Genomic DNA, 14,375 nt, shown 5'->3' on the forward strand with positions numbered 1-14,375 from the left:
ATATGGAGGTTCCCAGGCTAGGGGTCTAATAGGAGCCGTAGCTGCCATTTTATGTCAGAGCCACAGCAAGGCAGGATCCCAGCTGCATCTGCCACCTACACCACAGCTCACGGCATTACTGGATCCTTAACTCACTGAGTGAGGCCAGCGATCGAACCCGCAATCTCATGGTTCCTAGTTGGATTCCTTAACCACTGGAACTCCAAGTATGCCTCCTTTAACTCATCCAACTCTGCGAACATCCCTTCCCTCAGGACACACCGTGAGGACACAATAGGACAGGGAGGCCAGAAATCCCAAACATGCAGAGCCAGAGAGCTGCCTTCTCACCCACCACCTGACACTCACTCGACCAACTTGGTCTCCAGGGTCAAGGTGCCACCACTTCAGGTGCCACCACTTCAGGTCCCTCAAGGCCAATAAAGGAAACCAAGTCAACAGCTCTTGTGCACTGGGCCCTCACGGTGCCAATCACAAAGCAAACTTGCACAACGGGCAGAGACCAAAGCAGGAAGGAGCAGCTTTGGGAGGGAAAATCGATTCTCCCTCTCAAAGAAAAGGAGAGAGGAATACAAACACAGCACAACAAAGACCAGGGACCCAAGTCTTCTTCGTGGTATCCATTTCACAGGGGAAAACACCACAGCAGAGTGCCACTCATTAGGCCACCCACCCACCCACCCGCCAAGTCCTATCCCCCACTTCCTCCCTCTCCCGGCAGCAGGCGGAACCCAGGTGCTCCCAGGAACCCTCTCCCACTGGATCCCAGCTGCGTGCTCTTCCCTACCTGCAGCCTCCTCATCCTGGCGGCTGCTCAGGCTCTCCACCACTGAGTCTGTAGAAACACACCATCAGGGGAATCAAGGAGTTAGAAAGAGTGGCCCTCCCGTTTCTCCGGCTTCCCTGAGGTGACTACGGGTACAGAGCATCACCCTGGTTTTTCCTCCAGGTGCCCAGACCTTCCCTCTGCTCCATGGACTGAGACCCTTCCACACAAGGTGAGCACAGATGCCAACATTCAGGCATCTCATATCTGCTCCCTCTCCTTATTAAAGTAGGCGGTGAACATCTTTACATCAATTTCTTTCTGTTTTTAAGTTTCAGACTCACCTGCCCCACACTCCAAGCAGCAGGCGTCACCCAAGTGTCCCGGGATCCCTCTCCCATTGGCTCCTACCTGAGAGCTGTTCTTACCTGTATCACTTTCATCATGGTTGCTGTCACTCAGACTCTCCATGAAACATACTGCAGAGACACAGACATAAGGAATCAAGGTGTTAGAGCCTGTCCCCCACACGTATCCCCTACTTAGGGTTGTTTGCGGCCACACAGCACCACCCTGGCTTGTCCTCCGTGTGCTCAGAACTTCCCTCTGCTCTACGGCCTCAGAAGCTTCCATAAAACATTGGCCACAGTGGCAAACCTTCAGAGATCGTGGGCTGCTGAGGGATGGAGCCTTACACATCTCCCTTCTACGAGTCCATCTGGAGGCCTCAGCTCCAGGGTGACACACCTGAAATTCCAGCTGCATGGACACACTTGTGTGGTGGCCCCTGGGAGTGAACCATAGGCTGCTTTATTCTGTTCACTGCAAGAGGCAGACCTAACTACTGACTGAACTCAATTAAGCAGAAATGGCTCCTTCTGGCCAGTGGCTGGCACACTGTGGACAGCAGCTCTACAGAAGCACTGAGGAGAAAGGGACCACTGCCCGTGAGGTTCACCTCCAAAACATATATAAAGAAAACTCATACACCTCCACAACAACAACAGCAAAGAAACCACCCAGGAGTTCCCGTCAGGGCACAGCGGAAACGAATCCGACTAGGAACCACGAGCTTGCGGGGTTGATCCCTGGCCTCGCTGAGGGGGTTAAGGATCCAGCGTTGCCGAGAGCTCTGGTGTCGGTCGCAGATACGGTTGGAGAAAAGGCTCCCCCGCCCCAGCATTGCCGATGCGAACGTACACTGGTACAACCACTATGGAAGACACCATGGAGGGTCCTGCGAAAACTGAACACAGCAGGGCATGCGACCTAGCAAGCCGAGCACCCTGGGAAATATCAGGACAAATGTATCCAGGAAAAAGACATATGCCCCTCTATGTTTATGGCAGCACTGTTCACAACAGCCAAGACAGGGAAGCCACCTCATGTCCACAGACAGATGAATGGCTCATGACGATGTGGTCCACATAGATGATGGAATTCACGACTCAGCCAGAAAATCGAAGAAGAAACCAATGCCACTCAAAACAATAGGGATGGATCGGGAGATTCTCGTGCAAAGTGAAGTACGTGACAAAGAGAAAGACGGATACCACCTGATCTCACTTAGAGGTGGAATCTAAAGCACGGCACAAAGGAACCTGTCCACAGAACCCACGGATGCAGAGAACAGACTTGTGGTTGTGAAGGGCACGGACTGGGAGTTTGGGGGCAGTTGACGCCAACTACGGCATTGAGAATGGAGAGACAACAAGGTCCTCCTGTTGCAGCACACGGAGAACGAGATCCAATCTCCTGTAATCGACCTGATCTCAGACGGCAATAATATCAAAAAAGGAACATACGTTAATGGACACACACGACTGGGGAACGTTGCTCCACAGCAGAGAGTGAAACAACACTGTACCTCCATTAAAATAGAAACAAACAGAAAGGACAGTGTCTAACAATCCACTGAATGGAAAGACAACCTACAGAAGAGGATATTTGTAAATCTTGTATTTGAAACAGGGGCTCATATTTGGAATATATGGGAAACAACTACAAATCAATTGAATCAAAAGGCAAATGCCTCAGTTGTAGATGAGTGGAAGCCTGGGAGAGACCCACCGTCCAAGAAGACCACAGAGAGCAGCACACAGAGGGCATGTTTCCCAAAGTCGCCTATCACAATGGAAAGGCAAAGCAAAGGCACCACGAGGTATCACCTCCCACCTGGTAGGACACGGAGTGTTTTCAAACCTGAACAGATGTTTGGGAAGATGTGACTGCCTGGGACTTCTGGACACTGTAGCAGGGAATGTCAACGGGGCCAGCCAGGACGGGAAACACCACGGCAGGACCCTGCAATCCCACTGCTGCATGGACATGTAAAGGAAGATCCATCAGTGTCGGGTAAAGAGACCTGCCATCCCAGGATCACGGCAGCGCCATACACAAGAGCCCAACAGAAACAGAGCCCCAGTGTCCACGGGCACACAGACTGAGAAAGACAACGGGGTGGATACAGACCATAGCAAGGTATTCCGTTGTCACAGAAGAAGGAAACCCTACCCATTGCAGCAATGCACAGAGAACTCCAGGACATTATTGACTGATTCACTTTTGGGCTTGAGGGCTGCCCCCGCAGCAGATGGAAATTCCCAGGCGAGGCGGCAAATCAGAGCTGTGGCCACCGGCCGACACCACAGCCACAGCCAAGCTGGATACCAGCCGCGTCTGGGACCTCTGCCGCAGCTCACCGCAATGCGGGATTCTTCACCCACTGAGCAAGGCCAAGGGTCGAACCCGTGTCCTCATAGGTACTGGTCAGGTTCATGAGCTCTGAGCCTCAACAGGAACTCGCTGGAGGACATCACTTCAAGTGAAGCCAGTCAGACACAGAAGGACAAAGACTCTCTGATGTCATGCACATGAGGTGTCTGAAAGACCACTCCTGAGCAGAGGCTGGAAGGGTGGCTGCCCCGAGTGGGCAGGAGGTGCGGGGGGAGCACAGCGTTCACAACACTCCTCGGGACACTTACAACCTCAAGAGGCTCGAGTTCATGGCACATGTTTGAAACAACAGCATGAAAGTCTGCACCAAGCAGAGGGGGAAGAAAAGAGGAAACGAAAGACCAACAGAGGAAGGAAAGCCTTTTCCCCAAACCTTGCTCCCAGCGGGTGCAGGGAGAATGAGGGAATGGACAGTTAGCCTGCGGTCATCATGAGACTGTTCAACGAGAAACTGGACAGCTATGTGGTGCTAAGGCACAAGTGACTCCCCACAAAACACACCCACTCACACTGGTTCACAATCACACCAACAGGCCCTCACACGCACACCCCCCAATGTTCCCGGACACCTACCCCCACCATACAAAGAGCCTCCTTTCCTCCAGGGACCCGAGGACTTGGGATGGCCCTTTTGTGGGAAGTCAGTCTCTTTCACCCCATCCTTCACCCCCTTTCCCAGGAGGAACCCAGAATCAGGGTGTCTCTGCAACCAAAGGGGCAGGAAAGCACCCCCCGCCCTTCCTCAACACCTGGACTTCTCCTCAGCAGAGCCGGGTTCCAGAATACTTACGGCTTTCATCGTCCATCCCGTCCACCTGTGATGAGAGAAAAGAAAACACTGTGAGTGTCACAGCATCCTCTGCACTGTGGCCACAGGTCTTCCTGTGGTTGCGGACCGCAGGCACACAGACAGAAGGCAGAGTTGAGTCCGTTTCCCCAAAAGAAGACAGCAAAGACACCTGTGGAAAAGGCACCAGCTTTTCATGGAAGACCTCCCAAGCCCACGTTCATTTAAAAAACATTCAGGCTTCTTTGGAGTTCCCGTCGTGGCGCAGTGGTTAACGAATCCGACCAGGAACCATGAGGTTGCGGGTTCGATCCCTGGCCTTGCTCAGTGGGTTAAGGATCCGGCATTGCCGTGAGCTGAGGTGTAGGTTGCAGACGTTGCTCGGATCCCGCGTTGCTGTGGCTCTGGCGCAGGCCGGTGGCTACAGCTCTGGTTTGACCCTGAGCCTGGGAACCTCCATATGCCACAGGAGTGGCCCTAGAAAAGGCAAAAAGACAACAAAACAAAACATTCAGGCTTCTTCAAAGACAAATGCTCCCTATGTACACTTGGGAAATGATGTGGTCCCTTTTGCCAATGCCCCTTGGAAGGAGTTATTGGTTGGTACCAAACTTTGACTCAACATTCCTCCACAGAGGAATGTGCATATATCCTCTATAATGGACTTGCTCAGATTTCCTTTTCTGAAGTAGGCACATCCAAGAAGAAAGGAGGCACCTTTTTAAATCTCCGATCAAGAAAGGTGAGCTTACCTTGGGGGCAAGCTGGTCTTCCTGCTCAACCAGGTCGCTGGCTGGGGACTCCTCGTCATTTTCAAGGGATGGGCCTGCCTCCTCCTCTGCCTCGTCAATGCAGGCAGCCTCCTCCTGCACCTTCTCAGTTCCCGGCCCCACCTCCTCCTCATTTGCCCCAGCCAGGGCCTCTTCCTCCGTCTTCTCACTCCCGCCGGCCTCCACAACATCATCGAGGGTTGCTAGGGGGACACACAGTCACTGTCAGCAAGGCGGTGGTGCTGCTCGGGAGGTACTCTGGGTACCTCACCTGACTGGACATGGGCTGAGAGTCAAGGGGTGGGGGTGGGATGAAGCACGGATGGAGCTTCTCTTGGCCCATCCTCCCGGGTAAACGTTTTGAAGGACGGCAGAGAGCACCTTGAAAGACCTGAGAAAGGGAGCCTCTGCCTCTCTTGCTAAAGGGAACCTCTCCGTGGCATATTCTCCATCTGAGAAATGGCCAACACGAGCATGCAGGCTCTGCTGCCATGACAGAGTCTCGTGAATCCTCCTGCCCATTTTCCTCTCCAGCCACATTCCTCCATCTTCTGAAATGGCAGGAGATCATTTCAGCTTCCCTACTCTTCCCACAGGGTGCTCCTGTGTTCACACGCCATCCTCTGGGATGTTTCGCCTCTTTTCTTTTCTTAGATACATAATGCTTCTCTTTGGAATACTTTGGCAATAGGAAACTCACGGGGAGAGCAGGCCTTCCCAATGCTATGTACTTTGCACCACTGTCCATAACAACTTTTCTCATCATAACTCATAGGACCTCTGCACCCATTCAGGAATGACTCCCCCTTCAGCCCTGCTGCCAGGTCTTGGCCATTTCTACTTTCCATCTCTGACACTCTGCCGAGTCTGGTTACCGCATATATGTTGAGTTGCACGATATTTCCTTCTCTGTGCTGCCTGATTTCTCTATTTTTTTTTCTATTGATACTTGTTGCTTTTTAGGGCCACACACATGCCATATGGAGGTTCCCAGGCTAGGGGTCTAATAGGAGCCGTAGCTGCCATTTTATGTCAGAGCCACAGCAAGGCAGGATCCCAGCTGCATCTGCCACCTACACCACAGCTCACGGCATTACTGGATCCTTAACTCACTGAGTGAGGCCAGCGATCGAACCCGCAATCTCATGGTTCCTAGTTGGATTCCTTAACCACTGGAACTCCAAGTATGCCTCCTTTAACTCATCCAACTCTGCGAACATCCCTTCCCTCAGGACACACCGTGAGGACACAATAGGACAGGGAGGCCAGAAATCCCAAACATGCAGAGCCAGAGAGCTGCCTTCTCACCCACCACCTGACACTCACTCGACCAACTTGGTCTCCAGGGTCAAGGTGCCACCACTTCAGGTGCCACCACTTCAGGTCCCTCAAGGCCAATAAAGGAAACCAAGTCAACAGCTCTTGTGCACTGGGCCCTCACGGTGCCAATCACAAAGCAAACTTGCACAACGGGCAGAGACCAAAGCAGGAAGGAGCAGCTTTGGGAGGGAAAATCGATTCTCCCTCTCAAAGAAAAGGAGAGAGGAATACAAACACAGCACAACAAAGACCAGGGACCCAAGTCTTCTTCGTGGTATCCATTTCACAGGGGAAAACACCACAGCAGAGTGCCACTCATTAGGCCACCCACCCACCCACCCGCCAAGTCCTATCCCCCACTTCCTCCCTCTCCCGGCAGCAGGCGGAACCCAGGTGCTCCCAGGAACCCTCTCCCACTGGATCCCAGCTGCGTGCTCTTCCCTACCTGCAGCCTCCTCATCCTGGCGGCTGCTCAGGCTCTCCACCACTGAGTCTGTAGAAACACACCATCAGGGGAATCAAGGAGTTAGAAAGAGTGGCCCTCCCGTTTCTCCGGCTTCCCTGAGGTGACTACGGGTACAGAGCATCACCCTGGTTTTTCCTCCAGGTGCCCAGACCCTCCCTCTGCTCCATGGACTGAGACCCTTCCACACAAGGTGAGCACAGATGCCAACATTCAGGCATCTCATATCTGCTCCCTCTCCTTATTAAAGTAGGCGGTGAACATCTTTACATCAATTTCTTTCTGTTTTTAAGTTTCAGACTCACCTGCCCCACACTCCAAGCAGCAGGCGTCACCCAAGTGTCCCGGGATCCCTCTCCCATTGGCTCCTACCTGAGAGCTGTTCTTACCTGTATCACTTTCATCATGGTTGCTGTCACTCAGACTCTCCATGAAACATACTGCAGAGACACAGACATAAGGAATCAAGGTGTTAGAGCCTGTCCCCCACACGTATCCCCTACTTAGGGTTGTTTGCGGCCACACAGCACCACCCTGGCTTGTCCTCCGTGTGCTCAGAACTTCCCTCTGCTCTACGGCCTCAGAAGCTTCCATAAAACATTGGCCACAGTGGCAAACCTTCAGAGATCGTGGGCTGCTGAGGGATGGAGCCTTACACATCTCCCTTCTACGAGTCCATCTGGAGGCCTCAGCTCCAGGGTGACACACCTGAAATTCCAGCTGCATGGACACACTTGTGTGGTGGCCCCTGGGAGTGAACCATAGGCTGCTTTATTCTGTTCACTGCAAGAGGCAGACCTAACTACTGACTGAACTCAATTAAGCAGAAATGGCTCCTTCTGGCCAGTGGCTGGCACACTGTGGACAGCAGCTCTACAGAAGCACTGAGGAGAAAGGGACCACTGCCCGTGAGGTTCACCTCCAAAACATATATAAAGAAAACTCATACACCTCCACAACAACAACAGCAAAGAAACCACCCAGGAGTTCCCATCAGGGCACAGCGGAAACGAATCCGACTAGGAACCACGAGCTTGCGGGGTTGATTCCTGGCCTCGCTGAGGGGGTTAAGGATCCAGCGTTGCCGAGAGCTCTGGTGTCGGTCGCAGATACGGTTGGAGAAAAGGCTCCCCCGCCCCAGCATTGCCGATGCGAACGTACACTGGTACAACCACTATGGAAGACACCATGGAGGGTCCTGCGAAAACTGAACACAGCAGGGCATGCGACCTAGCAAGCCGAGCACCCTGGGAAATATCAGGACAAATGTATCCAGGAAAAAGACATATGCCCCTCTATGTTTATGGCAGCACTGTTCACAACAGCCAAGACAGGGAAGCCACCTCATGTCCACAGACAGATGAATGGCTCATGACGATGTGGTCCACATAGATGATGGAATTCACGACTCAGCCAGAAAATCGAAGAAGAAACCAATGCCACTCAAAACAATAGGGATGGATCGGGAGATTCTCGTGCAAAGTGAAGTACGTGACAAAGAGAAAGACGGATACCACCTGATCTCACTTAGAGGTGGAATCTAAAGCACGGCACAAAGGAACCTGTCCACAGAACCCACGGATGCAGAGAACAGACTTGTGGTTGTGAAGGGCACGGACTGGGAGTTTGGGGGCAGTTGATGCCAACTACGGCATTGAGAATGGAGAGACAACAAGGTCCTCCTGTTGCAGCACACGGAGAACGAGATCCAATCTCCTGTAATCGACCTGATCTCAGACGGCAATAATATCAAAAAAGGAACATACGTTAATGGACACACACGACTGGGGAACGTTGCTCCACAGCAGAGAGTGAAACAACACTGTACCTCCATTAAAATAGAAACAAACAGAAAGGACAGTGTCTAACAATCCACTGAATGGAAAGACAACCTACAGAAGAGGATATTTGTAAATCTTGTATTTGAAACAGGGGCTCATATTTGGAATATATGGGAAACAACTACAAATCAATTGAATCAAAAGGCAAATGCCTCAGTTGTAGATGAGTGGAAGCCTGGGAGAGACCCACCGTCCAAGAAGACCACAGAGAGCAGCACACAGAGGGCATGTTTCCCAAAGTCGCCTATCACAATGGAAAGGCAAAGCAAAGGCAATACGAGGTATCACCTCCCACCTGGTAGGACACGGAGTGTTTTCAAACCTGAACAGATGTTTGGGAAGATGTGACTGCCTGGGACTTCTGGACACTGTAGCAGGGAATGTCAACGGGGCCAGCCAGGACGGGAAACACCACGGCAGGACCCTGCAATCCCACTGCTGCATGGACATGTAAAGGAAGATCCATCAGTGTCGGGTAAAGAGACCTGCCATCCCAGGATCACGGCAGCGCCATACACAAGAGCCCAACAGAAACAGAGCCCCAGTGTCCACGGGCACACAGACTGAGAAAGACAACGGGGTGGATACAGACCATAGCAAGGTATTCCGTTGTCACAGAAGAAGGAAACCCTACCCATTGCAGCAATGCACAGAGAACTCCAGGACATTATTGACTGATTCACTTTTGGGCTTGAGGGCTGCCCCCGCAGCAGATGGAAATTCCCAGGCGAGGCGGCAAATCAGAGCTGTGGCCACCGGCCGACACCACAGCCACAGCCAAGCTGGATACCAGCCGCGTCTGGGACCTCTGCCGCAGCTCACCGCAATGCGGGATTCTTCACCCACTGAGCAAGGCCAAGGGTCGAACCCGTGTCCTCATAGGTACTGGTCAGGTTCATGAGCTCTGAGCCTCAACAGGAACTCGCTGGAGGACATCACTTCAAGTGAAGCCAGTCAGACACAGAAGGACAAAGACTCTCTGATGTCATGCACATGAGGTGTCTGAAAGACCACTCCTGAGCAGAGGCTGGAAGGGTGGCTGCCCCGAGTGGGCAGGAGGTGCGGGGGGAGCACAGCGTTCACAACACTCCTCGGGACACTTACAACCTCAAGAGGCTCGAGTTCATGGCACATGTTTGAAACAACAGCATGAAAGTCTGCACCAAGCAGAGGGGGAAGAAAAGAGGAAACGAAAGACCAACAGAGGAAGGAAAGCCTTTTCCCCAAACCTTGCTCCCAGCGGGTGCAGGGAGAATGAGGGAATGGACAGTTAGCCTGCGGTCATCATGAGACTGTTCAACGAGAAACTGGACAGCTATGTGGTGCTAAGGCACAAGTGACTCCCCACAAAACACACCCACTCACACTGGTTCACAATCACACCAACAGGCCCTCACACGCACACCCCCCAATGTTCCCGGACACCTACCCCCACCATACAAAGAGCCTCCTTTCCTCCAGGGACCCGAGGACTTGGGATGGCCCTTTTGTGGGAAGTCAGTCTCTTTCACCCCATCCTTCACCCCCTTTCCCAGGAGGAACCCAGAATCAGGGTGTCTCTGCAACCAAAGGGGCAGGAAAGCACCCCCCGCCCTTCCTCAACACCTGGACTTCTCCTCAGCAGAGCCGGGTTCCAGAATACTTACGGCTTTCATCGTCCATCCCGTCCACCTGTGATGAGAGAAAAGAAAACACTGTGAGTGTCACAGCATCCTCTGCACTGTGGCCACAGGTCTTCCTGTGGTTGCGGACCGCAGGCACACAGACAGAAGGCAGAGTTGAGTCTGTTTCCCCAAAAGAAGACAGCAAAGACACCTGTGGAAAAGGCACCAGCTTTTCATGGAAGACCTCCCAAGTCCACGTTCATTTAAAAAACATTCAGGCTTCTTTGGAGTTCCCGTCGTGGCGCAGTGGTTAACGAATCCGACCAGGAACCATGAGGTTGCGGGTTCGATCCCTGGCCTTGCTCAGTGGGTTAAGGATCCGGCATTGCCGTGAGCTGAGGTGTAGGTTGCAGACGTTGCTCGGATCCCGCGTTGCTGTGGCTCTGGCGCAGGCCGGTGGCTACAGCTCTGGTTTGACCCTGAGCCTGGGAACCTCCATATGCCACAGGAGTGGCCCTAGAAAAGGCAAAAAGACAACAAAACAAAACATTCAGGCTTCTTCAAAGACAAATGCTCCCTATGTACACTTGGGAACTGATGTGGTCCCTTTTGCCAATGCCCCTTGGAAGGAGTTATTGGTTGGTACCAAACTTTGACTCAACATTCCTCCACAGAGGAATGTGCATATATCCTCTATAATGGACTTGCTCAGATTTCCTTTTCTGAAGTAGGCACATCCAAGAAGAAAGGAGGCACCTTTTTAAATCTCCGATCAAGAAAGGTGAGCTTACCTTGGGGGCAAGCTGGTCTTCCTGCTCAACCAGGTCGCTGGCTGGGGACTCCTCGTCATTTTCAAGGGATGGGCCTGCCTCCTCCTCTGCCTCGTCAATGCAGGCAGCCTCCTCCTGCACCTTCTCAGTTCCCGGCCCCACCTCCTCCTCATTTGCCCCAGCCAGGGCCTCTTCCTCCGTCTTCTCACTCCCGCCGGCCTCCACAACATCATCGAGGGTTGCTAGGGGGACACACAGTCACTGTCAGCAAGGCGGTGGTGCTGCTCGGGAGGTACTCTGGGCACCTCACCTGACTGGACATGGGCTGAGAGTCAAGGGGTGGGGGTGGGATGAAGCACGGATGGAGCTTCTCTTGGCCCATCCTCCCGGGTAAACGTTTTGAAGGACGGCAGAGAGCACCTTGAAAGACCTGAGAAAGGGAGCCTCTGCCTCTCTTGCTAAAGGGAACCTCTCCGTGGCATATTCTCCATCTGAGAAATGGCCAACACGAGCATGCAGGCTCTGCTGCCATGACAGAGTCTCGTGAATCCTCCTGCCCATTTTCCTCTCCAGCCACATTCCTCCATCTTCTGAAATGGCAGGAGATCATTTCAGCTTCCCTACTCTTCCCACAGGGTGCTCCTGTGTTCACACGCCATCCTCTGGGATGTTTCGCCTCTTTTCTTTTCTTAGATACATAATGCTTCTCTTTGGAATACTTTGGCAATAGGAAACTCACGGGGAGAGCAGGCCTTCCCAATGCTATGTACTTTGCACCACTGTCCATAACAACTTTTCTCATCATAACTCATAGGACCTCTGCACCCATTCAGGAATGACTCCCCCTTCAGCCCTGCTGCCAGGTCTTGGCCATTTCTACTTTCCATCTCTGACACTCTGCCGAGTCTGGTTACCGCCTATATGTTGAGTTGCACGATATTTCCTTCTCTGTGCTGCCTGATTTCTCTATTTTTTTTTTCTATTGATACTTGTTGCTTCTTAGGACCACACGCATGGCATATGGAGGTTCCCAGGCTAGGGGTCTAATAGGAGCCGTAGCTGCCATTTTATGTCAGAGCCACAGCAAGGCAGGATCCCAGCTGCATCTGCCACCTACACCACAGCTCACGGCATCACCAGATCCTTATCCCCCTGATTGTGGCCAGGGGTCAAACTCACAATCTCATGCTTCCTAATCGGTTTCACTGCTGGCACGCCATGATGGGAACTCCTCACTTTTGGTCAAACAGTACTTAGTTTTTTTTTTTGGATCATCCTCTTGGTATCCTATTTAAAATTTTACTTTTGTTTCCGGTAGAATACTGTTCTCTTCTGTTCACATATCGCATTTGATCTCTCTCCTGATCTCTTGTCATTTGTGATTGGTTTCATCTCTTTGCTGTTGGGAATAACGTCCTTCTACAAATGGGAGTGTACACGTTCTCTATGGTAACATACTGGGGCCTCCTAATATTTTGCATGTGTCCAACCTCAACTACTGGCACAGCCCAAAAACTGAATGTGAATGTAAATGGGGAACTTTTCATTAATTAAAATTATAGGAATCTTTTGCTGCTCAGTGTACCATGAGTTCCCCATTCAGTGCTGGACGTTGTCATTGGTGGAAATTGGAGGAATGGGTTAGAGGAGCTTTCTGTAATATCCACCATTTCTTGTTAATATAATCTTGTTCTAAATCATTTCTAGTATTGTTTTCAAATTGGGAAATGTGGTTCCATGCAGGGATCTATTACAACTGGAAATGTTAAATATCAGCAAATGTCATAAAATGAGTGAGGTCACCTTTGCTATTAACCAGGAACCAAATGTCGATTTTAAATGAATCATTATTTCCATAGTTGGGAAATTACCAACTGAGTTATTCAATTTATTTTTTGCTTTTTTTGTCATTTTGCCTTTTCTAGGCCTGCTTCCCTCAGCATATGGAGATTCCCAGGATACGGGTCTAATCAGAGTTGTAGTGGCCTACAGTGACCACTGCCACTGCAACTCAGGATCCGAGCCACATCTTCAACCTACACCATGGCTCACGGCAACCCTGGATCCTTAACCCACTGAGCAAGGCCAGAGATCAAACTCACAACCTCATGGTTCCTAGTCGGATTTATTAACCACTGCGCCATGATGGGAACTCCGAGTTAGTTCGTTTGAATTTGCATCATGGAATAAAAGAAAGATGTGGCGTAGCATTTGTAGAGTTTGTTCTGAAATTTGGAACACGGAATGAACTAGAATCATTGTTCAGGCCTGGATGTATTGAGTCAGGTTCCACAGTACCTTCATCTGGCTCATTGGCAGGGTGCACCCTGTTGTGTGGCCACCATGGGATTATTCCAGCCAAGGTGGTAAAGAACAAAATTGCCCTCAGACTCCTGAAGCAAGATCCTAGGTTTCCAAAGCAAGATTCTGGAAAATACATGACAACAGAGAGAACGAGTGACATCCTGATTGCAGAAGATAACAGGGAAATGACTAATAATTGACTCCCAGGCCAAGCCCTCAAAGCCCATAACACCCGGCCGCCCAGAAGAGCCTTCAGAATCCAAGTTCTACTTAGAAAGATCTTGCTCTTTGGGGTGCACTTCAAAACATTACCTCCCCACACAGGTTTCGTGTGAAAATGCCTCTGGGTAGCGGAGACAACCTAGATAATGACCATGCAGAATGGTCTGATGTCAATCCCATTGGTTGACTGATTGATTGTCACCACTCCCAGGGGATGCAGTGGTTCCCAACCCAGGCACTTGATTCTGCACCACGGAAGGGATCGAACACTCGATCTTTAGCCTCTAGGACACTAGGGAACTCCTCACATCCCCTGTAGAAGAAACACATGCCACAAAAGGAGATGTAGATCTGTCTGTGCCTCAGTTCCCTGTTCTGGGCATCCAACTCTGGGAACGCCCCTTCCCTCAGGACACACCGTGAGGACACAATAGGACAGGGAGGTCAGAAATCCCGAACATGCAGAGCCAGAGAGCTGCCTTCTCACCCACCACCTGACACTCACTCGACCAACTTGGTCTCCAGGGTCAAGGGCCTAGGAGAGCTTTGGGTGCCACCACTTCAGGTCCCTCAAGGCCAATAAAGGAAACCAAGTCAACAGCTCTTGTGCACTGGGCCCTCACGGTGCCAATCACAAAGCAAACTTGCACAACGGGCAGAGACCAAAGCAGGAAGGAGCAGCTTTGGGAGGGAAAATCGATTCTCCCTCTCAAAGAAAAGGAGAGAGGAATACAAACACAGCACAACAAAGACCAGGGACCCAAGTCTTCTTCGTGGTATCCATTTCACAGG

At 51.5% G+C, this 14,375-nt stretch overlaps 1 protein-coding gene across 13 annotated transcripts in view; it reads right to left on the bottom strand.

Annotated features, from left to right (window-relative positions):
* Window positions 1-14,375, bottom strand: part of LOC146398904 (uncharacterized) — a 129,189-nt gene that overhangs the window by 11,075 nt on the left and 103,739 nt on the right. For all 13 annotated transcript variants that reach the window (XM_084979537.1, XM_084979536.1, XM_084979535.1 and 10 more), the window contains 9 exons: window positions 13,356-13,484; window positions 11,079-11,299; window positions 10,330-10,354; window positions 7,232-7,282; window positions 6,825-6,872; window positions 5,042-5,262; window positions 4,293-4,317; window positions 1,195-1,245; window positions 788-835 (listed from right to left, as the gene is read on the bottom strand). In XM_084979537.1, the coding sequence (XP_084835663.1) occupies window positions 788-835; window positions 1,195-1,245; window positions 4,293-4,317; window positions 5,042-5,262; window positions 6,825-6,872; window positions 7,232-7,282; window positions 10,330-10,354; window positions 11,079-11,299; window positions 13,356-13,484 (819 nt within the window). The remainder of the gene's footprint in view (window positions 1-787; window positions 836-1,194; window positions 1,246-4,292; window positions 4,318-5,041; window positions 5,263-6,824; window positions 6,873-7,231; window positions 7,283-10,329; window positions 10,355-11,078; window positions 11,300-13,355; window positions 13,485-14,375) is intronic.

Source organism: Sus scrofa, chromosome 10 (genome assembly GCF_054392235.1).
Source record: "Sus scrofa isolate SSC_HxYL_T2T_F1_AM1 chromosome 10, Sscrofa_HxYL_maternal_Yorkshire_Landrace_v2.0, whole genome shotgun sequence".
NCBI lineage: Eukaryota > Metazoa > Chordata > Mammalia > Artiodactyla > Suidae > Sus > Sus scrofa.